Source organism: Bactrocera latifrons, unplaced genomic scaffold, assembly GCF_001853355.1.
Source record: "Bactrocera latifrons isolate USDA-ARS-PBARC rearing strain unplaced genomic scaffold, ASM185335v1 scaffold_14, whole genome shotgun sequence".
NCBI classification, from domain to species: domain Eukaryota; kingdom Metazoa; phylum Arthropoda; class Insecta; order Diptera; family Tephritidae; genus Bactrocera; species Bactrocera latifrons.
Genome location: NW_017534852.1, coordinates 1,513,711 through 1,526,469, shown reverse-complemented (window position 1 = coordinate 1,526,469; position 12,759 = coordinate 1,513,711). Strand labels below are relative to the sequence as shown.

The following is a 12,759-nucleotide window of genomic DNA, read 5'->3' as shown; positions in this document are numbered from 1 at the left end:
TATTAATTTATATATAAACTCAATACAAATTTTGTATTGAAATTTTAATTTTTATTTGAAAATTTTATTTGTAAGCCTACCTATTGAAATTAGTTTTTAAATTTGATTCCAAAAACTTTGAAAATCTTATAGTATTAATTCCAAAGTGGAATTAAAATTCGAAATTTAATTGAAATTGCTATAAAACAATTTAAATTAAAAATTTAAAATATAGTTTTTAAAACGAAATGTTCTTAAAAAATGCGCGATCGTGGATTGGAAGTTATATAACATGGTATAAATTAAGAAACCCATATTACAATGAAAGATTAAGCTGGTTTATGGATTACAATCAGATTGGTGCTAGAAATATATACAAAAACTAATTTAGTATTTGGTTTGAGCAGAAATTAATAGCTATTTAAATAAATTAATTATTTAATTTATTTCTTAGAACAATGCTATACATACATTGCATACTAATTGAAAACAGATAAAATTAGGTATTAAAATTTCTTTTCATTATTTATAACTAAATTACATTTTACATAACACATTTATACAATATTCAATTAGAATTGAAGATGATTAGAAATAAAGATGACACTTATTGCACAGTTTAACCACAAGCTCAAACATTCACCTCAACTTTATATGGAAAATATAGTAATTCTTGTTAGAGGGTAGATATTTTTAGAAAAAACTAATTGCTTTCATTTACAACTGCCAAGTGTTAGACGAATACAATTAAATTTGGCATCACATATGTGGTTTATATTTATGTACCTAAACTCTCTATTTCAGCTAAATCTATAATTTCGTACTTTCGCAGCTACAACAGGTAATACTTATAAGCTATTTTAACATATGGAAACATACATACATACACATGTATGTATGCCTAAACTTATGCATAATAATTTTGCACTAATAAAAATGTGTTGTAAAATTGACATATAACATATGTACTTATTAGTTTGTCTTTTTGGTCTACTTTCTAATTTCTTAGTGGCGCATCTTCGGTGCAACTAATTATGTATAGCTATATGTATAATATATGTATGTATTATTCGCATGTACATAAGTATTTGTATTTTTTAGATGGCACTCTTGATGGTCATGCCCGGATTTCGTATGTATATGAATGGTATGCCGAATTCGAAATCGTTTTTAGGCCAATACTTTAGCATCGGTTGGCGTTGTGGCAACTCGGTTTCGACATAGAAGTACGCATACAAAACTAAAACCGTATATGCAGCGATGAATATGAATATATGCCAGAAACCATGCAGATATGGAAAATTAATAGCCGACCAAGCGTCGCAGAACATTCGGTCGTTGATCCAACAGAAAACTGCAACCAGCCAAACGGCGGTGCAACGCAAGCCCAGCCGATAAACACGCTGATCTCGCACTCTGAAAGCAAAAGGTAAAACAAAAAATGGTGAACTCATTCACATACATATATGAAATAATTACGAAAAAGGTGGAAATGTAACAATTAGCAAAATTACAATTACAATAATATTATAATCTACGTGCTATTCTTAGCCACAAACAACTAATTAAGTATCACACATGAGTAATCATGTATGTACATGTATGTATGCATGCATTTTTACGTACTTTGGGTTTCCTAAAAAGGTGTTACATTTTATATCTTTATTGGCTATCTTCAACAAAAAATAGTAGAAATTATATACAAGATTATTGCGCTCCATATTACTAAACAAAAAGTATAAACAAAGTAATTAGCTAACTGCAAAAAATGAGAATTAATAATAAATAACTAGAAAAACTTAAATTCACTTGCACCAAAGTTATAATACGCTTCACAAATAACTTGGCGCATTTTACGTCGATATCTTAAATTGAAAGCGTACAAAATACAGTTTGTGATAAAACTAAAGCCTCTCAACCTTCCCAAGAGACATCGCTTTTCATCGATAAATCCCATTTCTGTCTCAATGGGCAATTAAACAAGCAAAATTGCCATATTGGAGACGAAGAACAACCTAAAGAGATTCAAAAGCTACCATCTCATGTAGAAAACACAACGGTTTGGTGCAGTTTGTAGGCCGCTGTAATAATCGGTCCATATTTCTTCAAAAATGATGACATAACCGCTAATGTCGACCGCCTGATGCCTGATATTGAAACTCGTGACCTCGGCGTCATTTGGTTTTAACATTACGGCGCCACTTCCCACACATCCTATCAATCAATGGAGTTATTGAGAGAACACCTTGGATAATTCTATGTTTTTGGCCGGTCAAATGGCCATCAAGACTGTGTGATATCACACCGAGTGTCACTTCCCCATTACAAGTCAAAATGCTCGAACAAGCATCAAAAAGTGGACTCAACGGATGGATCATCTGAGACGTAGCCGCGGTTTTGATGGTTCAGTTCGCTTGGTGCTACATTTTCTAGTTTTCTTAACTTTTTCCAGTGCGGATATCATAACATTGTAATAGGCAATAATTTATATAAATTTTTGTTAAAACATCTCGTAATACCATCAATAAGTTTTTGATCGTTTAGTTTGTAAGGCAACTGGATAGCTGAAGACGTAGTTCATTCGTTCAGAACGCATGTTTTAGAGACGCCTCAATCAGAATGACAAAGTGCTTTGATAAGCGCTCTGATATCGGGGTCTCGTGGAGATAAGGACCTATGCAATATTTTAGATCAATATCTCAAAAACCAAGCGAATAGTTTGACGGGTATATCCCAGGACCTACCTACAAGAATGACCTGATGTTAAGATATAATAAAACACTCAAATTTGGTGAAAATGGGTTCTGTTTTTTATGTAATGCAACTAATTCTATATCATTTATGATTTGAACAAAATGTCGACCCAATGACCGCAACGACTCCATTTGTTTATCTCCAACCATCTGCCCTAATTTTTGATGACCCGGTGCTTTATTCCGACTAGAATTTCAGATACAAAGCGCTAAATGTTGTCTTCGAGCTCCTCGAGCGTTGCTAATTGATTGGAGTAAAACTTTAATTTAACATACAAGCAAAGAAAATAATATAGAGGCGTTAAATCGAATTATGGCGGCCAATTGACTGGATTGTGTGTGTGTAGTGAAGCGTACCGTAATGGTGGAAATAGAGCTCAAATTTCGGAAAAAAAGTCAGTCAACGTGGTGTTATAATGTTTGCTATTGACGGTAACAGCATTTTTTGAATTAAGGCCCGATGATGCCGCCATACCATAGTTTGCACCAAATAGTAAATTATTGGTGAAGCAATTGCGCTTCCTGAGTCACCCGAGGATTTGACTCAGCCTAATTTAATCTGTTGGCGAAACGATTAAGCTAAAAATGAGCCTCGTCATATTATCTTCAATCATATGTACTTAATATATTTGTTTTAGAAACTAGAAAAACTATACCAAACAAACAATGTGGAAACATTTTTTCTACAAGGTGATCCATTTCGAGGTTCCCTACTTTTTGAAAGAAAAAACAAAGAAACTTCAAATTTAATAATAAACCCATTGATTGATGCGATGAGTAGAAAGTGGCGCCGTCTTGTTGAAACCAAATGTCGCAGAAATCCCGAGCTTCAGGCATCAAATAGTCGGTTATCATGGCGCGATAACGGTCGCCATTGACGGTTATGTTCTTACCGGAATTTTAGAAAAAATATGGACCGAGGGTTCCACCGGCACATAAACCACACCAAATTGTTGTTTTTTTCTGGAAGGATAACAGCTCTTGAAGCTCTTCAGTTTGCTCTTCGTCCAAATGCGCAAATTTTGACTGCTTATATACTCCATGAGCTAGAAATGAGCCTCATCGCTGAACAAATTTAAGATCTCTACATAAAACGCGCTAAGCTGTTTTTAAAGAACCTGATGGTAGTTTTAGTGGTGAAGGTATAGATGAAGGATTTCAAGCATCAGAAGGTTGGTTCAATAAATTTAAGGTGAGACCATCATTGCATAACATCAAATCCGTTGGAGAAGCAGCATCTGCAGACACTGCTGCAGCCGGACGATATCCAGAAGAATTTGAAAACCTAGTAGCTGATGGAGGATACAAACCTGAGCAAGTATTTAATGCAGACGAAACTGCACTGTTTTGGAAGAGAATGCCAAACAAAACATTCATATCATAAAAGCGAAAAGTCTGCTCCTGGATTTAAGGCAGCAAAGGATAGAGTTACACTGCTGCTATTATCTAATGCATCTGGAGATTGTGTCATTAAGCCACTAATGCTTTACAGATCGTTTAATCCTCGGGCGTGGGTTACAAGCGCTATTTTTTGTGACTGGTTCCAAAATTGTTTTGTTTCTGAAGTTGAAACTTATTTAAAAAAACGGAAGACTTAGATTTTAAAGCGCTCCTAGTTTTGGACAATGCACCAGGTCATCCTCGCGAACTTGAAACTATGCATCCAAATATAAAAGTGACATTTTTACCTCCCAACACGACGGCCTTGCTTCAACCTATGGACCAAGGAATAATCCAGGCCTTTAAGCTCTATTACTTTAGGCGAACCTTTAAAATCATATTGGATAATATGGAATGTAATCCTGATATGAATGTTATGGAATGCTGGAAAAAATTTGACATAGCAAAATGCATCGTAAACATAAAAGAATCAATGGAAGAACTGAAGCCACACACATTGAAGTCATGCTGGAAAAAACTGTGGCCTGCTCTGACTGCAGAAAATAACGAAGAATCTGTGCAAGCTTAAATTTTGACTGCAAACATAGCCGAAATCGCGAATGGAATAGGACGAGATCGGTTCGAACAGATAGAATCAAGTGACACTCAGGAATTGCTTGAATCGCAAGATGAAGATTTGACTGAAACCGACTTGGAGGAAATGTCAAATTCACAACCTATTGAAGAAGAGGCTTCAACAAGCACTGGAAACGTGACATTCAATTTGAAAAATCTTAGTGAAGGTTTAAGAATGGCAAATGAGCTCTTGTTTGTTTTTTTTTTTTTTTTGACACCTAGGAACATATTCCCTATAATCCCATATAAATTACCATCCCATATTCACGGTTTCTGCATTCGCGACATATTTATGGAATATATACCCCGCGAATAAAGAGCTTTTACTGTATAACATAATATAATTGTGTAGTAGATTGTATGGAATAAACTTTGACTAACTAGTTGGTCTGGAAGTGCATACCAATTTATAACTAGTCAATTGCACCGTAGGGAATTCATACAATACACTGATTTGCATGTATGTATATACTCATATATCATATAAGTTTTTAGTGCTTATGAACTTAACTATAGAAGTATGAAAAATTTGCAGCGATTTTTTTATTAATTGAACTGAGGTGTAGAAATAAATTATGTTAAGGTCAATTAACTGTATTGAATATTCGCAATTTTGCATGCGATATTGTGAACTTTCCGTTCATTTGTTAATGGAATATATACATATAGACAAGTACTATACCAGCTCGCATATGGAAGAATTCAAAAAACAGTAAACCAAATATTAATTGCTGCATGCGCATACACTAAGTGTCTTCTAAAATATGAATTTGAAAATTATTATAAAAAGTTTAAATCTAACAAATTCTTATATATTATGTATTTTTATATAGCTCTGGATTGCGTTAGATTACGATCACAAATACAAAAGATTGCTTACAAAAACTTTGATCGATCAGTTTATTTGGGAGTTGTATGCTAGAGTGACTCGATCTGAACAAACAAATGCTTACTATATGCTGTTCAAAATATAATAAATAAGGATGATTTCTCTGTTCTCAATATCAACCATATTTAATATTCTAAAATTAGTATGCAAGAACAAAATATGGTCATCAAATATTTTTTTATCCACCTATTCGTTATTTTCTAGTCTCTTTTTGACCCTAATTTATATATGCTAAATTGCGGTTGAGCCTCTTTTCACGCTGGTTTGCTTACAGGATTATAGCGAAACATTACCTAATAGGTTTGAATCTTCGCGGAGTTCAAGTACGTATGTATTTCATTCTGCTGCTCTCAACTTCTTTCTTTACCCTAACAATACTTAGATCTATGTAATAATTTTCATATCGAATGTATCATGGTCAATCTGTTATCGCTCTAATAATTTTTGACTAAACCTGATTATGTGAATGTGGGTTACATAGGTTCTACCACACAGTTGAATATCATAGCTACATACAAATCGGCTTTATTACAGTATTGTAGGTATAGCAGAGCTTTGTTATATAGGTTAAGTTTAGAAATTTTATTTAAATTCAGTTAAAATTTGCTGGGCTTATTTTTATGTTAGTTACAAAAAAGCTAACTTGCTACTGAAATCCTTTCTAATCCGAAACTATTTAAAAGTATTTCACTTGTTGATTATATATTATTATGAGATATCTGTATATAGGATAAATATACATACATAATATATATAAATGATCAATATGAAGACAAGTTGGTCTGTCCGTAACTGTCAAGTTACAGACAGACAGTTACGGAATTGAGATACATATCTTGATGAAACTTGGTGTGCGCGTTCCTTAGTAGAAAAAAGTACGAGTTCAGAAATTACTTTTTTTGGAAAGGGACCGACTGATTTCAACTAAATTTACTAAATGGCAATCTTATAAAATTCATAGGTGCGAAAATGGAATGGAAATGAATAATTTTAAATTCCACATATTTCTTTGACTTTACAGTATAAAAAATCAAGAAGTATTTAATTTAACGGGACAAAATTTTTCCCAAATCCGAATATGTGAACCCCAGTATCTATAGAAGTTTTTCTCCGAAAATATCGGTTAGTATATGGGATATACAACTGAAATTCAGAGATAATCCTTACCTGACAATAATAACTCTGTATATGAAAAATCCATTGAATCAGGTCAATACTTCCCTGAGCACCCAAGTACCTAATATAAAGTTTTTCTAACTTCTGGGTGACTTTATTCTGCAAAAATCGGTCAATATTTGAGTTATCTCAAGGAAACATGAAGAGCGTGTTTTACTCATAACAGTATATCTTTGTGCCTGAAATAGATGAAATTGGGCGAAAACATGACTTAGAGGCGAAATAATTAATATTAGGATTTTCGAATATCCATATGATTAGTGATTGCTTGAGAGGTACCTTAATGAAACCCTGTGAACACCTTTTTAGCATATGGTATGATAATGGTTAATAGATAAAATCGCGTCGATACTATCCCAACTCCCATTTACTACATATACTGATTTTCGTTTTTATACTCTCGCAACAAAGTAGAGCTGAAATCCGGATGTCTGTCTGTCCGTCTGTCCGTCCATCCGTCTGTCCGTCTGTCCATCCGACCGTGCAAGCTGTAACTTGAGTAAGAATTGAGATATCATGATGAAACTTGGTACACGTATTTCTTGGCTCCATAAGAAGGTTAAGTTCGAAGATGGGCAAAATCGGCCCACTGCCACGCCCACAAAATGGCGGAAACCGAAAACCTATAAAGTGTCATAACTAAGCCATAAATAAAGATATTAAAATAAAATTTGGCACAAAGGATCGCATTAGGGAGGGGCATATTTGGAAGTAATTTTTTTGGAAAAGTGAGCGTGGCCCCGCCCCCTAATAACTTTTTTGTACATATCTCGAAAACTACTATAGCTATGTCAACAAACCTGTATAGAGTCGTTTCTTTTAGGCATTTCCATATACAGTTCAAAAATGGAAGAAATCGGATAATAACCACGCCCACCTCCCATACAAAGGTTATGTTGACAATCACTAAAAGTGCGTTAACCGACTAACAAAAAACGTCAGAAGAAATGTCAGAAGGAAGCTGCATCCAGGCTTTTTTTAAAATTGAAAATGGGCGTGGCGTCCCACACTTATGGACCAAAAACCATATCTCAGGAAGTACTCGACCGATTTCAATGAAATTCGGTATATAATATTTTCTTAACACCCTGATGACATGTACCAAATATGGATCGTTCACAACCACGCCTGAAATCTCGATTATCACTTTATTATGCGAGAGTATAAAATGTTCGGTGACACCTGAACTTAGCCCTTCCTTACTTGTTCTAACAAACCTTATGCCGAACCTTAATTATTAAGTATTCCAAATAATTTTGCTTAAGAAACTATGGGTCTAAAACCGTTTAGCGAGAGACGATTTTTAAGGCGAAGAAAAATGTGAATAATCGCTGGCTCGAAACCGATTTTAGATCCATAGTGTCTTAGACAAAGTTGTTCAGTATGATCCGTAGAACATTACTACGATTTTTTTCGTGTGTGCTCTTTGTAAACCAACCCGCTCTAATATACATACATAGTTTTAGACCTTGTAAGCCGACGAACTTAGAGAGCTGATAAGCTGCACTTTGTCTGTCCTATTTTTAATGACCTTGCTTACAATTAAATCCAAGAACACATTGCATGTTATGGCCGAATACAAAGTGTGTTAATGTTTTCAAAAGCGGAAGTAGCTTAATTAAATGTATAATATTGAGCAAGAAAAAAATTACGTATACACTATTGATTGCACAAAAGAACTAGTGCTTTCAACATTTTAAGCTACAATATTTTTACACAATTTTCAATTAAATATCGAGTACATAAAGTAAATAATAATAATAATAAATAAAATATATTATCTACTGAATCTTGGATTGCTAACTTCAAAAAATAAAATTATAAATTAGTCAAATCAGATAATGTTTTGTTTAACAAATGCTGCAATTTATTAAATATCAATTATTAGTCTTAAACTATCCTACTTTCCTCAAATTTTCAATCAATTAAAGGAACGCTCCCTTGGAAGTCAAAAGAATTGGACTCGAGTTTTGATAAGGGCTGTCATGGGACGTGCTTAAATTAGCCGTGGTTGTATTACATGCTTCAAGAAGACTATGATAAATATTATTTTAATGTTTCTGTGATACATAATTCGCTAATATTTCATAATTCATAACGCTTGACCTTGATACTGGCCAGCATTTGGATGGATTTAAGTGACCTTTTATTAGTTCCTTTTACTCCATTGTGGTAACTTTCTGCATTGTTCAACGTCTCAAAGCAAGAAATAATTAAAACAGTACGTAGTTATTGATAAGCCACGGCTTTTTCTCTTTTACATTTAAATGGGCTCTTAATTAATATTTAATCTGTTCCACACATCGAAATTTTACTAATTACTAATTGCCTCTTTATAAAATCTGATCTGAGATCTGAAACCTGATTGTTTGCATTGACGTTTGACTGTCAACTAACATATAAAGATTTTGTATTTTCAATAAATTAATGCGACGTAATGCTAAAAGCTGTCTTCAACGGTTTTTGTACCTACCTCGAAAACTAATCTCATAAATTGTGAAAAATATGCTAGAATAGTTCACATCGAGAATGCTCACCATGAATTTAAAATTTAGGTATGAGACTACCGAAATAGTAGTAAATCAAAATTCTTCATCCCATTTTTTTAAAGGACATAAAAATCCGGAAATGATCGAAAACTTGTGCAAAATAAAACAACATTTTGAAGCCTAAGTTTTATGATTAATGTTTGAATTTCATGATGAGCGTAGTATATCTAGAATAAAAAACTCCCCAGAGTGAAATGATTAATTTTACGATTTCAGCCAATTAGAAAGTCAATTAAAGGACTCATCTAATGTTAAATTACAAAAGAATTCAAATTTTTTCACATTTCCCTTATTTTTATACCCTGAACAGAGTATATTAAGTTCGCTACGAAGCTATAATACCCTTCACAAATACAAAAGGATTATTACAATAATTTTATTCCGCACACTCAGTTTCTATTACAGCTGTCTGCGTTTATATACGCGAACTAGCCTCCTTTTCCAAAACATGTTTTTTAACATTACCCTAAATTTCTGTGTAACGTTTTCATTTTTTCAAAAATAAATCGCGTATAAGTACATTTTTCACCATCATAGGGTAATTGCCCCTTAATAAACAGAATGTTTTAAAATCTTTTAAATTACGAATTCTGGTAGACATTTAATATATTGATATAATTATAAGCACTGTACATAATATTAGCTTAGTGGGCATGCTTTTTATTATTTTTTAAATATATACATACACATATTTTATTCATATAATATTTATTTGCATATATCACCTTTATTATTAATTGTAGCGCTTATATTGCATTTAGCTACACATTGAGTCTCGAGTTAATGTTACCATTTAGCATAGTTACTACAATAAACGCTTACCTTTGCAGCTCACGATACATCATTATCATTGTTGGCACGCCCATAGCCATTAGTACAAAGGCATTAACTATGGGCTTCCAAATCGACATGCCCGTCGCGAAAATCGCCGAAAGAAACATAAACACGCTGAATGTTTTCCTGTAAATAACAATTATTACTGTATTAATATTTTGGTATTACTGTCATTAAGAATTTAAAATATGAAATTAAATATTTTTTTTTTACAATCTATCTTCCAAACGTATAGTTAACTGGTGATAAAAAGTTTGTTACTTCACTTATCATCAAACTCTTAATTCGAACCTGAACTATCACCAATTGGACCATCTAAAATAAGCAGTCGCCCAGAAATGAGCCGCTTTAGCCCAGCAGTTGTTATTCCATGAGGACAAGCCAACCCAGGCTCGGTAGTGACTCGCCAGAAACTCCGCAAGCTTGGTTGGGATGTGCTTGTGTATCCACTTTATCTATGGCAAGTGGTTTTGCTGATGAAAAATTTGTATTAAGAGAAGCTTCTGTAAATCAGCTGTCTGAATTTTTTGATAAATACGAACGCGCAATGAGAATGGCATTGTGAATTACATTCGAAATACAAACAAGTTATCGAACAAAAGTGCTTACATATTTCACCTAAATTAGATAATTTTAACTGTGCCAAATAAAACTACAATTAAAAGCAAAAATAAATGACCTATTGATTGGTATATTTAAGAGGATTCCATTCCCAAAACCATGACAATATAAACTAAAGATTTGATACTTTATATATGGTTATATACCCTTTCAACTAATACTATAGTATTAATGTATATACTATATGTATATAATTCTGAATTTTAGGAACTTTCATTACTTACCGGTCATTACGGAAGACTTTTGGATAATACTTTTTTGGGAAGAACAAAGAGTAAGCAGCCATAAAAACCCACAAAATCGCCAGCTCATCAAGTAATTGACCAATTAAACTGAGCGTTGCATGGAAGTACATTGAGCTTAAACCCACTATTATAAGTAGAACCCAGAGTACGTGTATGCCAGGTGTAACGAAACGCCCATACTCCTTAAATAAACATATCAAGACTGGCGGCAGGAGCAGAAACAGAAAATTACTTGTCTGTAATGACAATGATAATATAATGTGTATTTTAAGGATATAAAGTGTAGTTATTCATACAATTATATAAAATATTAGGGTGAACAATCCTTGAAAATATTACGAAATCAATTAAATATGTATACATACCTACATATGTACCAATGAGTACAATTAATCATGTAAGTGCATAATAAATAGTTATTACAAACATTTATTACATATAGACGTTTTTGGAATGGGTGTATTTTTTGTCGCAGTAGCTAGTGGGCTCAAAAGTTTTTGAAAAAGTGTAAGGTTAAGCTACAATAGCCATTGCCATTCAGGATAAATCCCTTAAGCATCCTTACCGCACACTTTTCAGCAAAATCACATACAAGGTGCGTTCCAAAATAAGCATGAATCTAGCGTCCCCTGGTGACCGACGACCAAAAACTGCTCAGAACCCAACATTCGAAGGCAAAGGCTCTTTTACAATATTGTGACTGGTGACGAAACGTGGTGTTTCCAATATGATCCCGCAACGAAACGCCAGAGTCCTGAATGGAAGGCACCGGACGAGCCGAAATCCAAAAAATCGCGGATGGAGAAGTCAAAAGTGAAGACAAATCAGCAGATTTATTTTTAAGATTCCAAGGGTATTGCCGACAAAGAATTTGTTCCACCCAGCCAAAACGTTAATTCGGTATTCTATCTTGATGTTTTAAAGCGTTTGGTGCGCCGTATTTGACGTGTTCGGCCCGAATATTGCGAAGATGAAAGTTTGTTGCACGATAATGCACCGTCACATCGATCGACGCTTGTTTTAGCTAAAGTTCGTTCGACATACTTTTGAACCGTGCAATACCGTGCTGTATTGAAGCAGAAGGAGACTATTTTGAACAAAATAAATTACTTTTGCCGAAAGAAATATTTATTCTGTTTTTTTCTAAGTCCTATTTACTTTGGGACACACCTTGTATCTCGGAATTTATCTTTGTGAATAATATGGATAAAATGGCGAACATTTGACCTAGCCCCCATATAACTAACATCAGGATTTTCGAACATCTGTCTGACTTTCCTCCATATGATTGGTGATTGTATGTGAGTTATGTGGCAAAAATAGATAAAACCGAATCAATACTACCACCAACTCCCATATTTTCCTGAAGAAATTTCTCGGAATTTGATTCTTACAAGTTGTAAGAATATAGAATTTTTGGTTACACCCGAACTTTTACTTGTTTTTAATATTTATTCATTCGTTTGCATTAATGTTGTCGCTTTCAAAAAAGTGATATTCAATGTCATGCACTTATGCTTACTCTAATTGTCGAAAACTTCTCAAACTCTATCTTATAAAACGGCGGTTCTTTAAGATTGTCGTTATTCTCCATGTCTCGAAGATATGCAGGCAGGAGCATCGTAAAAGTATTGTCTCTGACCAAGAATTCACGAATAAGGAGCTGATTTTATGGTACTTCAGGAGCATGTACATAT

The 12,759-nt window shown here is 33.6% G+C and overlaps 1 protein-coding gene across 1 annotated transcript in view; it reads right to left on the bottom strand.

Annotated features, from left to right (window-relative positions):
- Window positions 1-80: 80 nt before the first annotated feature.
- The window catches only part of LOC108965380 (alkaline ceramidase), a gene marked incomplete at its 3' end in the record, with an annotated part of 28,817 nt that continues 16,138 nt past the window's right edge, over window positions 81-12,759 (bottom strand). The window contains 3 exon segments of the mRNA XM_018927736.1: window positions 81-1,395; window positions 10,185-10,322; window positions 11,042-11,298. Coding sequence (XP_018783281.1) covers window positions 1,077-1,395; window positions 10,185-10,322; window positions 11,042-11,298 — 714 coding nt within the window.